This window comes from Pyxicephalus adspersus, chromosome 2 (genome assembly GCF_032062135.1).
Source record: "Pyxicephalus adspersus chromosome 2, UCB_Pads_2.0, whole genome shotgun sequence".
Taxonomy (NCBI): Eukaryota; Metazoa; Chordata; class Amphibia; order Anura; family Pyxicephalidae; genus Pyxicephalus; species Pyxicephalus adspersus.
In genome coordinates, this window is record NC_092859.1 from 60419476 (window position 1) to 60439906 (window position 20431).

Sequence of the window (20431 nt, forward strand, 5' to 3'; positions counted from 1 at the left end):
GCCCAGCGGTATCAAGGGTGCTTGCCTGGGGATCCGGGGCTACAGAGGGGGGGACAGGGTGCCATCCCTTCAGGGGCCTCGATAGGGGTATATCTTGGCTGGGTAAAACCAGTCCCCCTTGCTGTGATCCCTGTGTGGCCACCCCTGTAGGCGCTCCCATGCTGGCTGCTACAGGGCCATCATCCCCCTGAGTAAAGGCCGCAGGCGTGCTATGAACCCCCGCAGCCCCGTGAGGACTCACCGGCTCTGGCGTCACGGATCCGGAGCTGCGGGGGGGAGATGAATCCGATCCCCCTCCGGCTGGCAGCAGAACCTGTGGATGTGCATCCCCATCCTCCGGATCCAGCATCGGTGAGCTCTCCACCCGCCTCCATGTGTGCGGGGAAGGAGCCGGCGCCATCTTGACTGATGCAGAGGATGCCGGCGAGGGATCCCGAATGTACGCTCTAATGGAGGGCTGTGCGGCGTCTGGAAGCGGTGCTGGGTTCGGGGGAAACCTCCCCACCTTAGCCCTCTTTTGTTTGCCCATGGATGGGTAAGTTTTTGCCCGATTTATGCTGGATTGTGGCCGGCGTCCGCGGAGCTCCTGGATCACACGTCCATCACGCTCGCCGGCTAGGCCACGCCCCCCAATTGTAGATTTTGCACTTAATACTGCGTTACCTAGACATCCATATGTATTGTTTTAAAGATTGGAATGAGGTATTATGTGTTTAGAGGGCCACTTTTAAGTTTCCACATACCTTCTATGGTAAAAAAAGATAACATGAAATTCAAACATTAAGCTTTGTGGCAGTGTTCCAAGAGTGGCCTCTACAAAATCTGTGTTTTCACTTCCTGTTCTCCAAGCAGGTTCACAATTTTCAAAATCTGTAGCTGTGTGAAGACATTGTACTTTACAATGAGAGACAGCCACGTTGGGCATGAATAACTGTGTCTGTTGGGTTTTAGGCTTTATTGCAAACCTCACTTTTCAAAGGGAATTCTTTCCAAGTGAAGAAGATGAGACTGGAGCAGCCAAAGCATTAATGCGCCTCCAAGACACTTACAAACTGGATCCTGATGTTATAGCAAAAGGAATATTGCCAGGTTAGTGCAACCCTTGATTCTACTCATAGTGTTTAAAGCGTACCTAAACTCAGAAATTTCACTTATACATGTCTTTCACGTATACAACCCTTTTATGTAAGGTAAAAATTATATTTGTTTTTTTTGCATCCTGGGAGCCTCTTGGGTGCTCCTTCTGCGCTTACCTGAGCATCTCAAGCATGCGCAGAAGGAGCCCTTTCGTGCATGTGCAATGAGATTGCCAAGTTTTTTTGCCATCTACGTCACCCGATCTTGCGCCTGGTCAGGTGACGTAAGAACAAGAACCGGGAAGAAGAGGAGGAGATGGCGGTCCGAAGACGGATGCCGGGACAGCATGGGACACGATGGAAGAGACCTCTGGACCGATTGACAGCCCTGTGGGATTTTTTGTTTTGGGGGACTTTTGAGTTTAGATCCTCTTTAAGCATTATTATTATTTTTAGCTTTGAACATGTGTTAAATGCCTTAAGGCAGGGGGTCGGCAAACTCCGGCCTTTAGGCTAGATACGGCCTAGCTGGTAGTTCATTTCAGCCTAACGCTCTGGCCGATCCGGCCTAACGCCAGCCAGCAACCCACGGCTCCGGATCTGCCGGGGCGTTAGGAATTTCCGGAGCTCCGGTGCCGCTGCTCCCCTATTTACCGCGGCCGGCGTTGATACTTCCGCTGCCGCGGTAAATAGGGAAAGCTCACAGAAGGGAAAACCCTCTCCTCCGCAATGCATATAGAGGAGAGGGATTTCACTTCAGGCGGCGTTCCCTGGTGGTGAGCGGAGGCATTAGGGCGGGACACATAGTCCGGCCTAGAGTGCTCCCGCCCACCCCTGAAATTGCCTAGTGGCCATAAAAGTTTGCCGACCCCTGCCTTAAGGTCTTAATCAAGAGTTCTAAGCAAAAAAAAAAAAAAAAAAATCTGCATACACAGATCTCTAGTTTTCATCATTACCTTACTAGAGAATTAGTGGTCCTATTCAGCCAGTCTTGTAAACCAGGTGTTTCTGCCGGACAGTATGACAAGGCCCTGTAGACTATACTGCATTTAAGTCTTACAGTCTAGGACCCTTGTCATTCTGTGATTGCGCAGTGAAGGAGAAATTGTATATTGAACAGGTCATCACAATATTTTCCCAGCTTTAATGAGAAACAAATACATTTAAAGATTGTTGTATTACTCCTATACACAAATATAAAAATACACATTAAATTGAAAAATAAAATCACTAACCTTTTGTAAGTATCAGTATGCTTGCACAAAATTACTCACTGCTTATGTCTGGTACATTTAGTAGCTTTCACTTGGCAACAACCGTTTGACCTGTTTATAGGCTGCTGATGAATATTCTTTGTAACTGGGAACCAAAAATCTGTAATCTGTATAAAAAATAAATTGTATGCATAAGGCGACCATCCAATAAAAATATTTCAATATACACCCATCACACTAAACTACTGCCATTTTTGATCATCCAGTGAAAATACTAGCTGTCTTGTGCTCTTTTTATGTGGATCTTCTTGCTTCAGTGTTCTTTCTAGTCTGTGTTTCAGAATATGTATGCAGATCAGGAAAATTGAGGAAAAGTCACAAATTATTAGGAAGTTCATTATGAATGTCAAGTAACTTTCCTTCTTTTTCAGATGAAAAAAAAAAAAAAATACAGTAAGCACTATTCCTATTTTCTCCGTAGACAAATTTGAAACCGTGTTCAACAGCAGTGTGAAATGGCTGGAAATTAGTTAAATAAATCTTGCCAACTCTATATTAGTAGTGACGGTCGAAATATTTGTTGTGTCTGGCTTTGATTTTCTTTTCCATTTTGTATTCCAGGAACTAAATATGTTGCATCCTTGTCTGTGGATGATTGCTTTGGTATGGGAAAAATTGCCTACCATGAGAGTGACTATTACCATACTGTGCTATGGATGCAAGAGGCCCTAAAGTTGTTGGATGAGGGGGAACGATCAACTACTATTTCTAAAGTAGATGTTCTAGACTACCTCAGTTACACAGTCTTTCAGCTTGGTGACATCCAGAGAGCTGTGGAGCTTACCAAAAGGCTGCTCTTACTGGGTAGGTATTACAATATTTATTCCTTGTCATTGTCTATCTAATATTACCTAGACATGCGTTTGCAACCCAATATAGGAGCATTAATATTGAGCAAAATTAGAATTACCAAGGTAAGTACTGCAGGTAATCCAAGCAACAACCTAATTGTTCCTATATAAAGCCTTAAATTACAATACAAGATAAAAACGTTCCCTAAACCTTTTGAATTGTGCGCATTATGTTTTAAAAGAAAGTGCTACATAGAGAATTTCCAGTCAAGAAACCCAATTTAGTATTTCTCTACAGTCCTAATTTTTTTATTATATTTTTATATTTATGTATATATCACAAACGAGTGACTTACAGTTTGTATAAATGACTGCAATAGTTTTCTGTACATTTTCAGCCTAGGCTGACAACACTACTCCCCAATAGCACTTGTGTGTGTTCAACCTAGAACCAGAATTGAATTACTGGCTTACTGTGAAAGAATAAGGAAAAATACATAGTTATGAAGCCTGGTAAGCGGCAATATATTACATTTATATTTTTTGGGATTAGATTTGTGGTGAACAGTTTGCCATACTAAAAATCAAAATTGTACAGTGCATAAGCAGCTAGTTGACCTAGATCATAAAATTTGATCCAGGCAAGTATAATGTTCAACCAGAATATTATGTGATCTTACTGATTAGCACAGATTTATGTGTGTGCAACGCAGAGAGACTCTTGCGAAACAAATTTAAAGGAACCAATCTCTAAGCTATTCTGGGGTCAGTATCCCAGAATGCAGATAAGCTTTAAATTGGGCACTGTCCACAACCTTCAGGAACTGATGGCACAGGAAGCATCAAGGACCTATTGGATATTTCAGTACTATATACAGAGTGTCTTTATGCATCTGTTTTATCACAAAATAATGAAATAAACTTGAAAATATTCTTTATTGTGTTGTTTAGCTTTAACAAACTGGCCGTTAAACCTGACCTTGGTTCGGGGTAATAACACTTGCAAAAAGTGTTAAACCCGAACTTTTCTCAGGTGGTTAAACAAACGTTGTATTGCAATCCGATTGTCATACATTGTATGACAATCGGATTACAATTGTAAGAATATACTCACTCGGTGCCCGCAGCTCCTCCGGACACGTCCGTCCTCTTCTGTCTTCTCCCGGCGAGTGCAGTGACGATGTCCGGGGTTTCCCGGTGACGTCGCTGCATGCGTTGGTGCGGGAGGCGGGGCGGGAAATTCAAATAACTTTGTATTGAACTCAATACAAAAAAGCTGTATTGAGTCCAATACAAAGAAATCTTTATATAATATATAAAAATTGTATTATATATGTATATTATATAAGCTACTGTACATATACATTACAATATACACTATTTTTTTTGAAGATTTTTTTTTATGTTTTATAAAAAAAAAATTTTATTTTTAAATTTATAAAATTTTGGACATATTTCGGTGAGTTATGCGGTAATTCATTCTAATTCGGTGAATTATAAGTATTATTGAGTAATTCGGTGAAATATAGCCTACAATCTAAAATAAACTTCCATGCAAAAAATTACCACTTTTTGCATGGAAGTTTGGAAAGAATTAGAATACCCGGCGTTCGCGTATGCGTCCCTCGGCGATTCCTGATGATGTCCGTGCATGAGCCCGTCGATGGGGGTCGTAGCGGGAAATTCAAATATTTTGTATTGGATTCAATACAAAGTCCTGTATCCAATCCAATACAAAATATATTTATGTGGTTTTGTCTATAGGTATGTGACGTTGGACGTTTTAAAATTTACCACACTATGGACGTGTTTTAGAAAAATATATTACTATACAGTATACCGAATTATTGTATTTTCAGTATTTTTGATTTATTTATGTATTCTTGTTTAAGCTGATTTTTGTGTTTTGTGTTTTTTATTTAATAAGTATTATTATTAATATTAATATTTTATTTAATAGTATTATTATTAAAAGTATTTTTTTTTTGATGATTGTGTTTCAAACTTTTTTTATATTCATGATATCTACTAGACCCTTGTTCGGACAAATTTCTGTAAATTACAGGTCTACAATTTAAAAAAAAAAAATTTCATGAAAAACTGTGTACCGCTTTTGGTACAGAAATCTAGACATCAGTGTAATGCCCAGGTGGTTAAGAGTTTTAATGTGCCACTAATTTATCAATGTTCTTTTCTGTCCTGCACATAATTTTAGGCTCCGAACTTTGAGAAAATAATTGTCACGATCTGGGAACAAGCTCGGAGTCCATTTGCTGTAGCAACTAGGAGGTTCACAGAGTAAATACTCTGGGTTCAGTTCACAGGCAGTTGTAATGGGGCAGGAGCAAGACAGAGGTGTAGTAAGGAAGAAAGCCAAAGTCTGTATCCGGGTAAATCAAGTTAACAGGAGCAAGTAGTCAGTAAATCCGTAACCAAAGGTCAATACACAGGCAAATAGATGAGGTGATGCAGTAGTAGTAATAGTAGTAGCAATAGTAAGGCAAGACACCGGCAAGAGCACAATATTCTGGTAAACAGGAAATTCATGGCAGAGCTTAAATAGGAAGTCGGGGAGGAGCAAGGTGTTCAGAGTTCATGACACTACAGGTTATCAGGGAAGCTTGACTGTGAAAACAGGCAGGGAGCTATAAAGCACTTCAGATAGCATAATAGGTAGAGCTACCGCCAGACACAGTAGCAACCCTGGGTTCAGAACTTGATCCTGACAGTAATATGCAGAGCAGCAGAATTAGTTATCAGTGGATTAGGGACTTAAAGTGTATTGTTTTAAATAACAGTTGACCATTCAACCCTGAATTTTCAGGTCTGGTAAATTTCCTAGTTTTTTTTGGTACACCTTTTCACTATTTGATGAATTAATTGATGTCTGTTAAATTTGCCAGCATAGAAGCTCCAGCAAGAGATCAAAACATTGCTTACATCACTAGAACTGATCACCATTCTTCTGTAGAAGGATAAATCATTACAGATTTGTAGACATTTATATACATTTGTATAAAAATTACAGAGCATTTACTTGTTAAAAATTAGTGTCTGATTACTGAGCATTTGAATGACCAAGTGCAGTCTTTCATTTGGTATTCAATTCTTGAATAGTATAAGAAAATTCACTAGTTAACTGTTAATAGATAAAGATTTCAAATCATCCATATATTTATTATAAACCTACTAAATTTATTTTATTTTTAGAAAAATACACATCTCGCTAATATTTCCAATTTTATATTCTAGATTCCAGTCATGAGCGGGCAGGCACTAACCTGCGATATTTTGAAAAGATGCTAGAGAGGGAGAGAAATGAAGAGAAAGTCAACAAAACATCAGATGCAAAGCCAAACAAAACACTCTATGAAATCTACACCAGGCCTCAAGATTATCTGCCTGAGCGCGAGACCTATGAAGCTCTGTGCCGCGGAGAAGGAGTGAGAATGGTAAATGAGAAAGAGTAGCTTATAAAAAATTGCCGTATGTTCTCGGTGCTTAGTTATGGGTATATAAAATAAATGTTTTGACCTTAGAAAACTGCTATAACAAATTGCTTCCGGCACATAAATCAATTGTTTTTTTAACATTTGGCAGTTGAATGACAGGGCTTGCATTGGGAGAGGTAGAAGTTGGATACCCTGTTTCCTCCCAGTCTGAGCCTAATATCAAAAAGACTGGACAAAGAGATCAAAGTATACTTTACCCAGAAGGCTTCCTCATCAGATATATTTAGAAAACATAACTGGCATAAATTACAAGATGTAGGAATGGAGGCAGGGTTTCTCTCCGTGTCTCCCTCAGTTGTTTTATAGAGGTATGGGGTGGCCTCCCCTATAAGCTTAGAATAGAGCTATTGTTTAAGGAAGAAAAAGACGGGGTTTCTGGGCCAGTGTTTAGAAGAATAATAATTATGTATTCTCTGATTCATACATAATTTAAAAAACAATCAAGTACATGATTCCCAGCCTATTGTAGCATCATGGGATAGGATCTGCCAAGCTACACATACAATCAACTAGCTTTTTAAAGTAAACCATTGTAGTCGTTACCAGACGTGTTTCGACACCTAGGGCTTCCTCAGGGGTGTGCAGTAACAACTTTACAGTCTGTAAATAAATGCATTACATAATAATATTTGGTGATTATACATGATAAAGTCATATGTTCTATATATTCAGTGTATATATAATCGAATTCATAATTATATAAAATCCAACATTTCCTAATTGCAACATACATTGTTATATCAATACATCATAAACATGAGAATTCTACTCTTACATTGTTTATAGATATACACATAAATAACAGTACAGTGGTACCTCGGTATAAGTCCGCTTTTGAATAAGTCAAACTTGGTATAGGTTTGGACACAAAAAATTTTGCTTGGTATTCAATCTTTGTGCTAGAACTTGTATGGGTTAAAATGAGTCATAACACCGCGCGCTACCTTTATTTACCTCTTTCGAGACAAAGCCACGACTGCCCACGAGCATCAGTACTCCAGTTGCTACCATTCAGTGAACAACCCGCGCTATAACTCTGTGAATTACATAACATCTCCCCCTCCTCCCTTCTCAGCACCATCCTATTAGGCACTCAACTCTTAGTAAGGTAAAGGGAGGTTAAATTTTAATTTATTTCTTCTAATTGCTTTTGCATTTATGTACTTTAGTATTAAGCAGTGTTTAAATTATTTTATACAGCCCCATCAATGTAATTTGCCAATAACAATAGGATTTTTTTTTCATGGGAGCAGATTAATCATGACCCTTGTATTTCTTATGGGAAACATTTGTTTGGTATAAGTTCAAGGATCTGGAACAGACTAAGGACGTATACCAAGATACCACTGTATTTATGAATATTTAAAAAAGGGTTAGGATGCTTCTATTGGTATTTATATACTTGTGTCATGGTTTATTTGTTTTACTAATAATAATTTAATAGTGTAAGAATGCCCCCTAATTCCTAGTCATTTCAAGAAATTCTATTTATAGTACTTATGGTTGAAGAGTAATAGAGGTTTACTTGTATTCCGAGAATACAAGTATGTCTGGCAGTTGTTGACAGAACTATAATCAGTTTAGGCTAATATCATACCTAAGTAAAACATATAAGGAAGTTTAATAGGTGCCTTGGGATGTCATATTTTTAATTTAATTATGCATCACACATATGCCAGTACTCTGGTAACTCACCAATAGCCACTTTTGCTAGTATTAGAGGTTATAAACAAAATCACTTACTTGTAATTGGCTATAGATAAAAGAAGGGGGGTTCAAAGGAAGAAAAAAAGATTTAAATTGCTTTCAGTCGTTCATATACCGATTAAATAGACTCCTCTGGTCGAATATTCAATGTAGATATAGACTCCCAATGGGTAATTTCCCATATAGGAAAAAGAGGGGGTACTTTCAAATAATGATAATTTAAGTTGATCAAATGGTATACATGTTCATAATATAAGGTAGCTTACCAAGGCATAATTGAATGAGGAGTGCATTCTCAGTGTCCAGTGACCGAGAGAATAAACGCGTATGAAGAAGTTGCAGCAATGGGTTACACATCAGTCAGTCTCGCTTAATAAAGGAAGACTGACTGGCATGCTGTATGTGTGGCTCGTGCGCAACAGGGAAGGGCCTGGACATCCACGGAAGACAACAGTGGTGGATGATAACAGAATCATTTCCATGGTAAAGAGAAACCCCTTCACAACAGCCAACCAAGTGAACAACCATCTCCAGGAAATAGGCGTATCAATATCTAAGTCTACCATAAAGAGAAGACTGCATGAAAGTAAATACAGAGGGTGCACTGCAAGGTGCAAGCCACTCATCAGCCTCAAGAATAGAAAGGCTAGATTGGACTTTGCTAAAAACAACATCTAAAAAAGCCAGCACAGTTCTGGAAAAACATTCTTTGGACAGATGAAACCAAGATCAACCTTTACCAGAATGATGGCAAGAAAAAAGTATGGAGAAAGCGTGGAACAGCTCATGATCCAAAGCATACCACATCATCTTTAAAACATGGCGGAGGCAGTGTGATGGCTTGGGAGTGCATGGCTGCCAGTGGCACTGGGACACTAGTGTTTATCGATGATGTGACACAGGACAGAAGCAGCCGAATAAATTCTGCGGTGTTCAGAGACATACTGTCTGCTCAAATCCAGCTAAATGCAGTCAAATTGATTGGAAGGCGTTTCAAAATACAGATGGACAATGACCCAAAGCATACAGCCAAAGCAACCCAGGAGTTTATTAAAGCAAAGAAGTAGAATATTCTTGAATGGCCAAGTCAGTCACCTGATCTGATGAACCTAATTGAGCATGCATTTCACTTGTTGAAGACTAAACTTCGGACAGAAAACAAACAACTTCGGTCCACAAACAAAGAGAAAATGAAAGCCGCTGCAGTAAAGGCCTGGCAGAGCATTAAAAAGAAGGAAACCCAGCATCTGGTGATGTTCAAGACTATAGGCTCATTGCCAGCAAAGGGTTTTCAACCAAGTATTAGAAATGAACATTTTATTTTCAGCTTTTTAATTTGTCCAATTACTTTTGAGCCCCTAAAATGAAGCGATTGTGTTAAAAAAGGCTTTAGTTCCTCACATTTTTTTGCAAACCTTTTGTTCAACCCACTGAATTAAAGCTAAAAGTCTGCAGTTCAACTGCATCTAAGATGTTTCATTTAAAATTAATTGTGGTAATGTACAGAAGCAAAAATAAAACAAAAGTTGTCTCTGTCCAAATAGTTATGGCCCTAACTGTGTACTAACAAGGTCTAAATATAGGATTAGAAATATGAGATTAGTTTTCTTTTTAAAGGGGTTCCTAAACAGATCTGTTCCAGCTCTGACAGCTGGAGCAGACGTATATTACTTTTAATGAGCACACCAACCCAATTTATAAGCTGCAAAAATCAAAAGTGCTCTCTATTAGGAGCATCCTGGGAAGCTTTCATTTCCTCTCAGTTCACTATATTTGAACCATAGAGCAAGGCGTGTACATTACTAATACCTATGGGCTGTCCACTAAGCAAACGCTGTAACCAGATTGAAACGTTGGGTTGTTTTGTATGGGAAGCAGTGGGCAGTGTGATGACATTAATTTATTAGAATATTTATTATACTATCCCAAACCCCCAATACATGCCTCAAATGAACACAAACCCGATGGGCTTAATTTGGACGTTATCCAAGGTAAGGCTGTTACCACCACTGGATTACATAAAAAAGTTTCAATTTGAACCCATAGCGAGGCTCCCAGACCAGCGCATAGTACTGTAATAAAAGCTACATGAGCTGCCTGATAGTATTTCATTAGGTTTGGGATCCCTAGTGTCACGGATAACAGGGGAGGGGAGGGAAACAGAAAGGGTTATACTCTGGACTAGGCCTCCAGTGGCTAGGGAAAAGGGAATGGTCACCCCTTGCAGACACCCTAACCTTGCCCTAACTCCTAACCGTATGAGTATCCCCTGATGGTGGAAATACACAGGAACCTGGTCCCTACTAGCCCTGTATAGCCCTAGCAGTAGTGTCTGGCTTGAGACTGCTGGTTCCTTCCCCTATGAAGGACCCAGTGTCTCCCAGAGGCCTAGTAAACAACTAAATAACCACAAGACCCCAAAAGACCAAAAGTAAAGCAACTTATCTTATTAGCAGATATAAACAGGAACTCAGGATGGCACAACACTCCAGCTCTTCACAACCCAGCAGTGAATATCAACCGCACAGCATGAAGTGTGAGGCCAGACTAAATGGTGGAGCAGTAATGACCACCAGCTGCACCTGATACAAGGGGAGTGGTCATTACAAACAACAACACAGAAACAAGTAAAAACAAAGAGACTGTCAGATAATCTCACATGCAGCTTGTCTGACAGATCCTCAAACTTCCGTCACGGAAGGGACCGTGACACCTAGCCTGCCTTGTCGCCTAATCATAAATAACATTTTTTGTGCAATCCTTTTTTTATCATGCCATATGAATTTGAGGGAACCTTGACTGGGAGGGTTCTAAATAAATACAGAAGTTTTGGTAGTACTAACATCTTGACTGACTGTATTCTACCTATCCAAGACAAAGGCAGATTCCTCTACCTGGTCAATAATGTTTTAATGTGATCTAAGAGAGGTTAGAAATTTGCCTCCTACACAGAAATAAAGTTCTGAGGAGGAACTGGTTAGTAGGAATGAGCGAGCAAGTTTTTAAAACTCGATCTCGCGGCAAATTCCGGTGCCAGTGTAAATTTGCCAATCCAGATAGAATATTAATAAAAAAAAAAAAAATTGCCGGCTGTGCTGATCAATTAATGCAGCTACGACTGCTTTCATTGATCAGCTCAGTGTGCAATCCCTGGCTCAGAGGTTAAATGGGGACAAGTCTCCCCATTCAAAACCTCTTGTGCCCTCTGGCTGAGGAAAGGAAAATCCTGATGATGCTCAAGCGTCACTAAAAAGTTTGGTGTTTTAAATAGGGATACTTGTCCCCATTTAACCCCTAGTGTTAGGGATCGCACACAGGATTCCCAGGGCTGAATGAATGAATGCAGCCCTAGAAATCCACTGTAATGCCAGGGCACTAGAGGTTAATTAACCTCTGGTGCCCTGGAAATCCACTGTGAACCCTCGGGCACTAGAGGTAATCGCAGTGGATTTCCAGGGCACTAGTTGTTATTTAACCTCTAGTGCCCGGGGTTCGCACTCAGGAGGATTCCCAGGGCTGCATGAATGAATCGGTTTGCCGAAATTTCACGGACCCACCAGAAGTTCGATGAAATTTTCGCGAGAAAGCCAGAGGCATTCTCGCTCATCCCTACCGAATAGTTTGAGTCCCAGATATTCCATATGGCATTTTGCCCACTTAAATTTAAATGTTTGCTGTATCATGTTAACTATTTGCTGGGGCAAAGTAATATTCAATGCTACAGATTTTTCTTCATTAGTTATTGGACCAGGCACTTTTGCAATCTTACTCAATATTGCCCCCAGGTTAGGAAGTGATATCAGAGGTTGGGTAATAGTGAGCAAAATATCATCTGCGAATAAACTCAATTTGTATTCATGATTCCTTAAATTTATGCCACAGATATCTGAATTTGTTCTGATTAACTAAGCCAGGAGTTCCAAAGCTAGAATAAACAGTAACAGTGAAAGCTGTCACCCTCGCCTTGTCCCTCTACAAATGGGAAACACAGATGAATAAAATGACATATAGCGTATTCTAGCTGAAGGGTTGGAGTACAAGGAAGACATCCATGACATAAATGAATCCTGAAATCCCCACTTGGAAAGTACATAAAACAAATAATTCCAAGAAATGGAATCAAAAGCCTTATGGACATCAAGGCCCAACAGCATACTAGGTATGCTATGGAAACGGCATATTGGATTAGACTGATAACCTTTCTGCTATTGTCTGGAGCTTGTCTACTGGAAACAAACCCAACTTGATCCTTATGGACCAGCGTCGGAAGGAATTTGTTCCATTTGGATGCCAAAACTTTCGTCAGTATCTTGACAACCACATTAAGCAAAGAGATAGGCCTATAGTTGTGGGAATCTGTCGAGTCCTTATTAGGTTTAGGTAACATCCGAGGGGGTGCTGAGAAGTTCCTGGCTTTGCTCCCTTCCAGATGAAATAGAAAAATGAGTGTGGGGGCATATGACAGCCCAATATATTGTTATGTAACTGGGAAAATATCAGGTCTTTGCGATTCTTAAAACTGTTTTTTTTTTTTAGTGAGAAGCTGTGATGGCAGAGGCACAAGTAAGTTTCACGTCGTTGGACTTACGGGCCGTCATAAAAGTTTTTGTTTCTCCAGGGAAAGTCAGCAAAGCACATTCACACTGAGATGTCATAAACACTGGGGGAGAAGTGTCCTTCCTACAGCACTGTCAAAACCTGGATATCTCGTTTGAAAACTGGGCATTTCCCCGTTCAAGATGGGCGCTGAGGACCCGCAGTGAGCGTCCCCCAACCTCAACTGACCCAGCAACCTGTGATGCTGTCCATGAGTTGATTATTGAGGACCCGCAAATATCCACAAAATAGCCCAGATACTTGACATCTCACGGGAGCGTGTTGGGTCTGTGCTCACCACTATCCTAGATATGTGCAAGCTTTCAGCGAAGTGGGTGCCGAAATATTTGAACAGTGATCAGAAGAAGCTACAAGTTGAAGCATCCAAAGCCGTTTTGGCCCATTTTGCAGCTCCACAGGACTTTTTAGCTAGGTTAGTTACTGAGGATGAAACCTGGCTCCACATCTATGATCCTGAAACCAAGGAACAGTCAAAGGAGTGGCGCCACAGCGGGTCCCCGCTGCCGAAGAAGTTCAGAACCCAGAAATCAACCAAAAAAGTAATGACATCCGTTTTCTGGGACAAAGATGGTATTCTGTTGGTGGACTCTACCTCAGGGCTCTAGTATCACCGGACAGTATTATGCTAACCTCCTGGACCAGCTGAAAGAGGCAATTAAGACAAAACACAGAGGAAAGTTGACTAAAGGGATCCTTTTTTTGCAGGACAATGCACCTGCACACACGTCCAACATTGTGGCTGCCAAATTGAACATCCTGGGTTTCCAATTTGTCCACCATCCCCCCTACTCACCTGACCTGGCCCCTTCGAAATACCAAATTTGAAGAAACACTTGAAGGGGCAACGTTTTGAGGACATTTCTGACTTCAAAGATTCTGCTGTGAGCTGGTTTGCGGCCCAACCAAAGAACTTTTATTTGAACGGTCTAAAAAAGCTGCGACTACACTGTACCATGTACATCAGTCAGGGGGGAATATGTTGAATAAATGTGTTATTTCATAACTCTGGCTCTCTTTTTTTCTGGGCAAAGCCAGGACCTTCTCAGCACCCCCACCTGGACACGTGCTAAAAGAGAGGAGAACTTATTGTGTGGGTGGCTTTTAAATAGTTAAAAAAATTGGCCAAATGTGGAGCTAATAGTACACTAAATTTTTTATAATATATAACTATATACCCATCTGGCCCGGGCGCTTTTCCTGACTGTGGGGACTTGATGGCTTTCAGAATTTCCGGTACCGTAATATCATCCCCTAGTTTCTCACCCAGTTCACTGGGCATCTTCGGCAGTTGTATATTTGCAAATAGATCATCTGCCTTTGATTTATCAAACCCTGAAGGAGATTTATATAACTCTGTTAAAATATCTTGGAATTTGGTGACTATAGCAGCGGGATTAGTCGTTTTAGGCGGATTGAAGATTGATTAGGTTTAGCATTGAGTAATTTAGCCATCATGGATCCAGGTTTTCTGTCTATTCCATCTCATCTGTCTCTCTACCTGACTTTCCAGTTAAATGTTCAATTCAGTTTTCTTTTCTTGAATGGTCCAGAATAATTGTCCGTCTGGTCTTTTTTTCCATTGACTTTCTAAGTGCTCCAAATTAGTTTTCAGGTCTTTTATCCTAGCTAGTCTAGCCTTCTTCTGTCTGGATGCTAATTGTTTAAATTGTCCTTTGATGGTCGCCTTATGGGCACCCCATGGCTTATTTGGTCATCTATGTACTTTACAGTAGCTGGATTGGATAACATTACGTCATTAAGTCTCCAGTGCAATTCTGAAGGTTTCAGTACTAACGCTTTACAGGACATCATAACTGGCGAATTATCTGACCACAGTGTACTCAAAATTTTCGATTTGCTCACAAAAGGTAACAGCAGGTTTGAGTAAATATATGTTCGATCCTAGTAAAACTATTGTGAGATGAGGAAAAAAAGGTAAAATCTTTCATAGTGGGGTACATTACTCTCCACACATCTACTAATCCCTGTTCAGCAAGCAGCTCTGCAAATTTCTGTGAATTAGACGCTCCTTCCCTACTTCTAGGGTTTCCTGGAACATAAGACTTATACAATTTCTCATTCAAAACCAAATTCGTATCCCCCATCATAAAAAGGGTACCTTTTCTATGAGTCTCCACTCCTTTAAAAAGATGCCTAAAGAATTGTATCTTATGGGCATTTGGGGAATAGTAAGTAACAATCGTGATTTCAGTATCTTACAGTAAACCTTGTAGTAGCAAATAACAACCAGTAGGGTCCACTATTTCCTTTTAACATTTGAACAGTGTATTCATATTGAACACTATTAGTACTGCACGCTTTTTCTCCGAAAAAGAGGTCGTATATACCTGGGGAAATTTCCTTTGGAAATATCTGGGGGTCGCTGATACAGAGAACCTTGTGTCCTGCAAACAAATGGCATTAGTTTTTCAGTGATGCATAATGATTAAAGGCTTTTTTCCACTTATGCGGCGAATTGAAGCCTTGTGCATTATCTGATACAAAAATGCATTGGTTTTCAACCATACTTTATACCAAAGATAGGCCAGCTTTTAAATTGCATGACATAAAACAGAAGGTTACATATTTCCTCTGCACTTGGGTTTCCCCCACCATATAATTCCCCTGAACAATCCCTCCCACCTCTGGGACCAAACCAAACCAAATGATCCCATAACCATTGGGTCCCCCACTGTACCCAACCAAATGTCCTGACCCCAGGACATAATCTGAAAATACAGATAGAAGGCATGCCTGTTAGTAATGCGGAAAAAGTGGGGAACACTCTTCACACTCGGGTAAGTGTGGCTACCTAATAAAAGATTTTGTGCTGAAACAGGGATACATATGACAATCGTATATCAAAAGGGCCATGTAGCGGATCAGAGACAGAAAATTCACTTTTGAACCAGAAAAAGAACCTGAAATGAGCAATACACATTGGCATAACAATCTAAAGGAACATGTATAATTACTTATAAACCAGACTAGTTAAAAGTACTAAGAGGCGTGGGTAGTACGTTTAGCTCCCAAGGCCCACCTTATTGGTCAGTGTCTCCTGCGACTGTTCGTTGACCTTTGCGATGAGGGAAGGGAGCTTCGCGGACTTGCCGATCCTGAGACGTTCAATTGCAAGCCGTGAAAAAATTCATGCACCTCATCCACTGTTGAGATGGCGTATTGTTGTCTTCCCTGAGCCTGAGGATTTCCCGATTGTTTTCCTGCGTGTCAGGGATGACTTGTGATGCGAGAGGTACAAAAAAATTCAGCTCGTTTCAGGTGCTGAACTTACTGCTTGCCCGGGTGACAGAGAGTCGTATCACTATGCTGCCATTTCCAATGGCTGCTCACGAGCGCCCCCTGTAGTTGACTTTTTTAAACACGAGCCAGCATTAGCAGTTTCCTTATTTTCTTTAGTTTATATGTATATCGTCATGTAAATCAAATGTAAATTAATGTTTCAAATGTATTTCGTCAATGTAAATGTCATTGTTACATCTTATTTTCATTTTCCCTGTATGTATGTAAGTTACTAACTGGTTCAAATATCTTTTTAGACTCCAAAAAAGCAGAAGAGGCTTTTCTGTCGCTATCATGATGGAAACAGAAACCCAATCTTGATCCTGAGCCCTATAAAGGAGGAAGATGAGTGGGATAGTCCTAGAATTGTCAGATATCTTGAGGTTTTATCCAATGAAGAAATAGAAAAGATTAAGGAGTTGGCAAAACCCAAAGTAAGTAATTTCTGACTTTGTGTGTTTTCTCTGTAAAGCCAGTGTCTGCAGATTGCACTGCTGATGGCACTGAGCAGTACTGAGCGTCTCCCCCAAACCAGGTTTCCATGGCATGAGGAAGGGGTAAACACACCACAACTTTACCGCCAACCTGAATGCAGCCTTAAAGTTTATGAGGCACCACAGTGCACAGACAATTGGCAGTATGCTAATGTTGATTGCCATGAGATTGGCCCCCAGGGGGGTCCCCAACTTGATAACTCAATTTGGGGACCCTGGTTCTGATTTAGCCCCACTATATGTGAAAATATCCCTGATTGTTGTTTTTATGCTTGTGACCCTGTATCTGTTTAGAGGGCCTACATTTGGTTTAGTAGCAGCTCTTAGGGTCCCATGTGTACCCTGAAAATATCACATTTCTATGATATTCAAGCAGATGTGAGGATTTATACATGGGGATAATGACAGCAGCATGAACACAGACACAGCACTCATGCTGGGATTATCTCAAAATACAAGGTGAACGGGGAGCAGCTTCCTCTCCTGGCAACACAATCTAATAGAGGAATATTGGTACAGTTATATTAATACAGTTAGGTCCATAAATATTTGGACAGAGACAACTTTTTTTCTAATTTTGGTTCTGTACATAACCACAAATAATTTTAAATGAAACAACTCGGATGCAGTTGAACTGCAGACTTTTAGCTTTAATTCAGTGGGTTGAACAAAAAGATTATGGACACACACAGTTATGGAACTAACTGTGTGTGTGTGTGTGTGTGTGTGTGTGTGTGTGTGTGTGTGTGTGAATATATATATGTATGTGTATGTATGTGTGTATATATATATATATATATATATATATTTAAAATTGGATGTATGTATGTGTGCATGTATGTGTGTATGTTCCACCATCACTCGAAAATGCATGGAGACATTTCAGCCAAACTTGCTATGTTCCACCATCCCTCGGAAACGCATCTACACATTTTAACCAAACTTGCTAGACATATGACTCAGACTCATGTGAGTGCTCCCCTGATCTTTGTGCAACGCTGTGCTATCTGTCAGAGCTTTATTTGGATGTATGTATGTGTTATATATATAGAGGTGTGTATGTGATCACTAGGAAACGCATGGAGACATTTCAACCAAACTTGCTATGTTCCACCATCACTCGGAAACACATCAAGACATTTAAACCAAACTTGCTGGACATATGACTCGTGTGAGTGTACCACTGATCTTTGTACAGCGCTGTGGTATATGTCAGAGGTATGTATGTATGTATGTATTGCTCAATGACAGTGTGCCTTTTGCTTACATACTTTTTTGTACTCTTTTACAAATTTCTGGCCTGTAGTAATGCCTTCTAGAAAACATAAGGCAATTGGCCGAGTACAGTCAAAGGCCAAAAAAATGAAACACCACCGTAGGCAAGAAAATCCCGAGGACAGGAATATAAGACTTGCCATGCTACCCAAGAGAGCTATTACATTGAGAGCTTCAGAGACAATACAACAGCATGAGACCTGACTACAGGAAATGAGAGAAAGAGCTACTACATCTAGAGCTTCAGAGACAGTACAACAGCGTGACACTCGACTACAGGAAATGAAAGAAAGAGCTACTACATCTTGAGCTTCAGAGACACTACAACAGCGTGACACTCGACTACAGGAAATGAGAGAAAGAGCTACTACATCTAGAGCTTCAGAGACAATACAACGGTGTAACACAGAGTACAGTAAAATGAGAGAAAGAACTACTACATGTAGAGCTTCAGAGACAATACAACAGTGTAACACCGAGTACAAGAAATGAGAGCAAGAGCTACTACATTTAGAGCTTCAGAGACAGTACAACACCGTGGGACCCAAGTACACGAAATGAGAGAAATAGCCAGACGATCAAGGACTGTACAACATTTTAGCTTAGCATTGAAAGGATTCCACTAGGATCCACATAAAGACTACTCGCAGAATGCAAGTGTTACCATCGGGAAAGAAGGAAATAGTTTGTAGTTACTGTCAAGCCAAGAAGTTTAAATCTGAGTCTCCTGGTATGTATTTGCTGCAAAAAAGGGAAAGTCAAACTCTGCCAACTGGAAACACTACCACAAGAACTTTGAAATTACACATCAGCAAATACCTCAATTAGTCAAAGCATTTTCTTAATAACATCAGAAAATACAACTCATGTTTCCAAATGACATCATTCGGTTCCACATTAGTTGTTTAACAGCCTGGATTTCCATCCACATTCACGGTGCAAGGTCAAATTTACCATAAAATGGGATTGTTACTTCCGCTGCCACCAACCACCAAAATTTCTACAACTATATTTTATTGAAAACAAGCTAATAGATACTGACTAGAGGTGCACCTGCATCTCAGGAACAAAATTTCAGAATTTCCTAAAGTTACAATAGGTGATTCATGAGCACAATTTCAGAATGTCTTAAAGTTACAATAGATGATTCATGAGCACAATGTTCTTAAAACATTTAAAACGGCATTGGAACATTTGCCATTATTTAGGTTAATTTAATTGTATTTTAATTTAATTATGTATTGTACTTATACTTTTAAAACCTGTAAAAAAAACCATTTCTTTGATTTAACACTATAGCTGTATTTGATTCCTTTTTCTGTATAATCCTAGGATTGCAATAAATAAGTACCTGGGCAACGCCGGTTAATTAACTAGTATATCTATATATATATATATATATAAAACTGGATGTATGTGTGTATGGTGTATGTTCCACCATCACTCGAAAAAAAGGCATGGAGACATTTCAACCATACTTGCCATACATATGACTGAGACTCATGTAAGTGCACCAGTCATCTTTGTACAGTGCTGTGCTATATGTCAGAGCTATATTTGGTGATCACTAGGAAACGCATAGAGACATTTCAACTAAACTTGCTATGTTCCACCATCACTCGGAAACGCATCGAGACATTTAAACCAAACTTGCTAGACATATGACTTAGACACGTGAGTGCACCGCTGATCTTTGTGCAGCGCTGTGCTATATGTCAGAGCTATATTTAGGTGTATGTATGTGTTATATATATGGATGTGTGTATGTGATCACTAGGAAACACGTAGAGACATTTCAACCAAACTTTCTATGTTCCACTATCATTCGAAAACGCATCGAGACATTTAAATCAAACTTGCTAGACATATGACTCATGTGAGTGCACCGCTGATCTTTATACAGCGCTGTGGTATATGTCAGAGGTATATTTGCATGTATGTGTGTATGTATTGTTCGGTGACAGTGTGCCTTTTGCTTACATACTTTTTTGGACTCTTTTACAAATTTCTGGCCTGTACTAATGCCTTCGAAAAAACGTAAGGCAATTGGCCAAATACAATCAAAGGCAAAAAAATGAAAAAACACAGTAGACAAGAAAATCCAGAGGACATAAGTAAAAGACTTGCCATGCTGCGCAAGAGAGCTACTGCATCTGGAGCTTCAGAGACAGTACAACAGCATGAGACCTGACTACAAGAAATGAGAGAAAGAGCTACTACATCTAGAGCTTCAGAGACAGTACAACACCGTGGGACCCGAGTACACGAAATGAGAGAAAGAGCCAGACGAGACGATCAAGGACTGTACAACATTTTAGCTTAGCATTGAAAGGATTTTTCTATAATGCACATAAAGACTACTCGCAGAATGCAAGTGTTACCATT

The 20431-nt window shown here is 40.0% G+C and overlaps 1 protein-coding gene across 6 annotated transcripts in view; it reads left to right on the plus strand.

Moving 5' to 3' along the window:
- P4HA2 (prolyl 4-hydroxylase subunit alpha 2) overlaps window positions 1–20431 on the plus strand; it is an 88406-nt gene that overhangs the window by 49804 nt on the left and 18171 nt on the right. For 5 of the 6 annotated variants that reach the window (XM_072400848.1, XM_072400847.1, XM_072400850.1 and 2 more), the window contains 4 exons: window positions 952–1089; window positions 2912–3154; window positions 6394–6593; window positions 16535–16711. In XM_072400848.1, coding sequence (XP_072256949.1) covers window positions 952–1089; window positions 2912–3154; window positions 6394–6593; window positions 16535–16711 — 758 coding nt within the window. The remainder of the gene's footprint in view (window positions 1–951; window positions 1090–2911; window positions 3155–6393; window positions 6594–16534; window positions 16712–20431) is intronic. The other variant, XM_072400851.1, reaches the window with a different exon arrangement.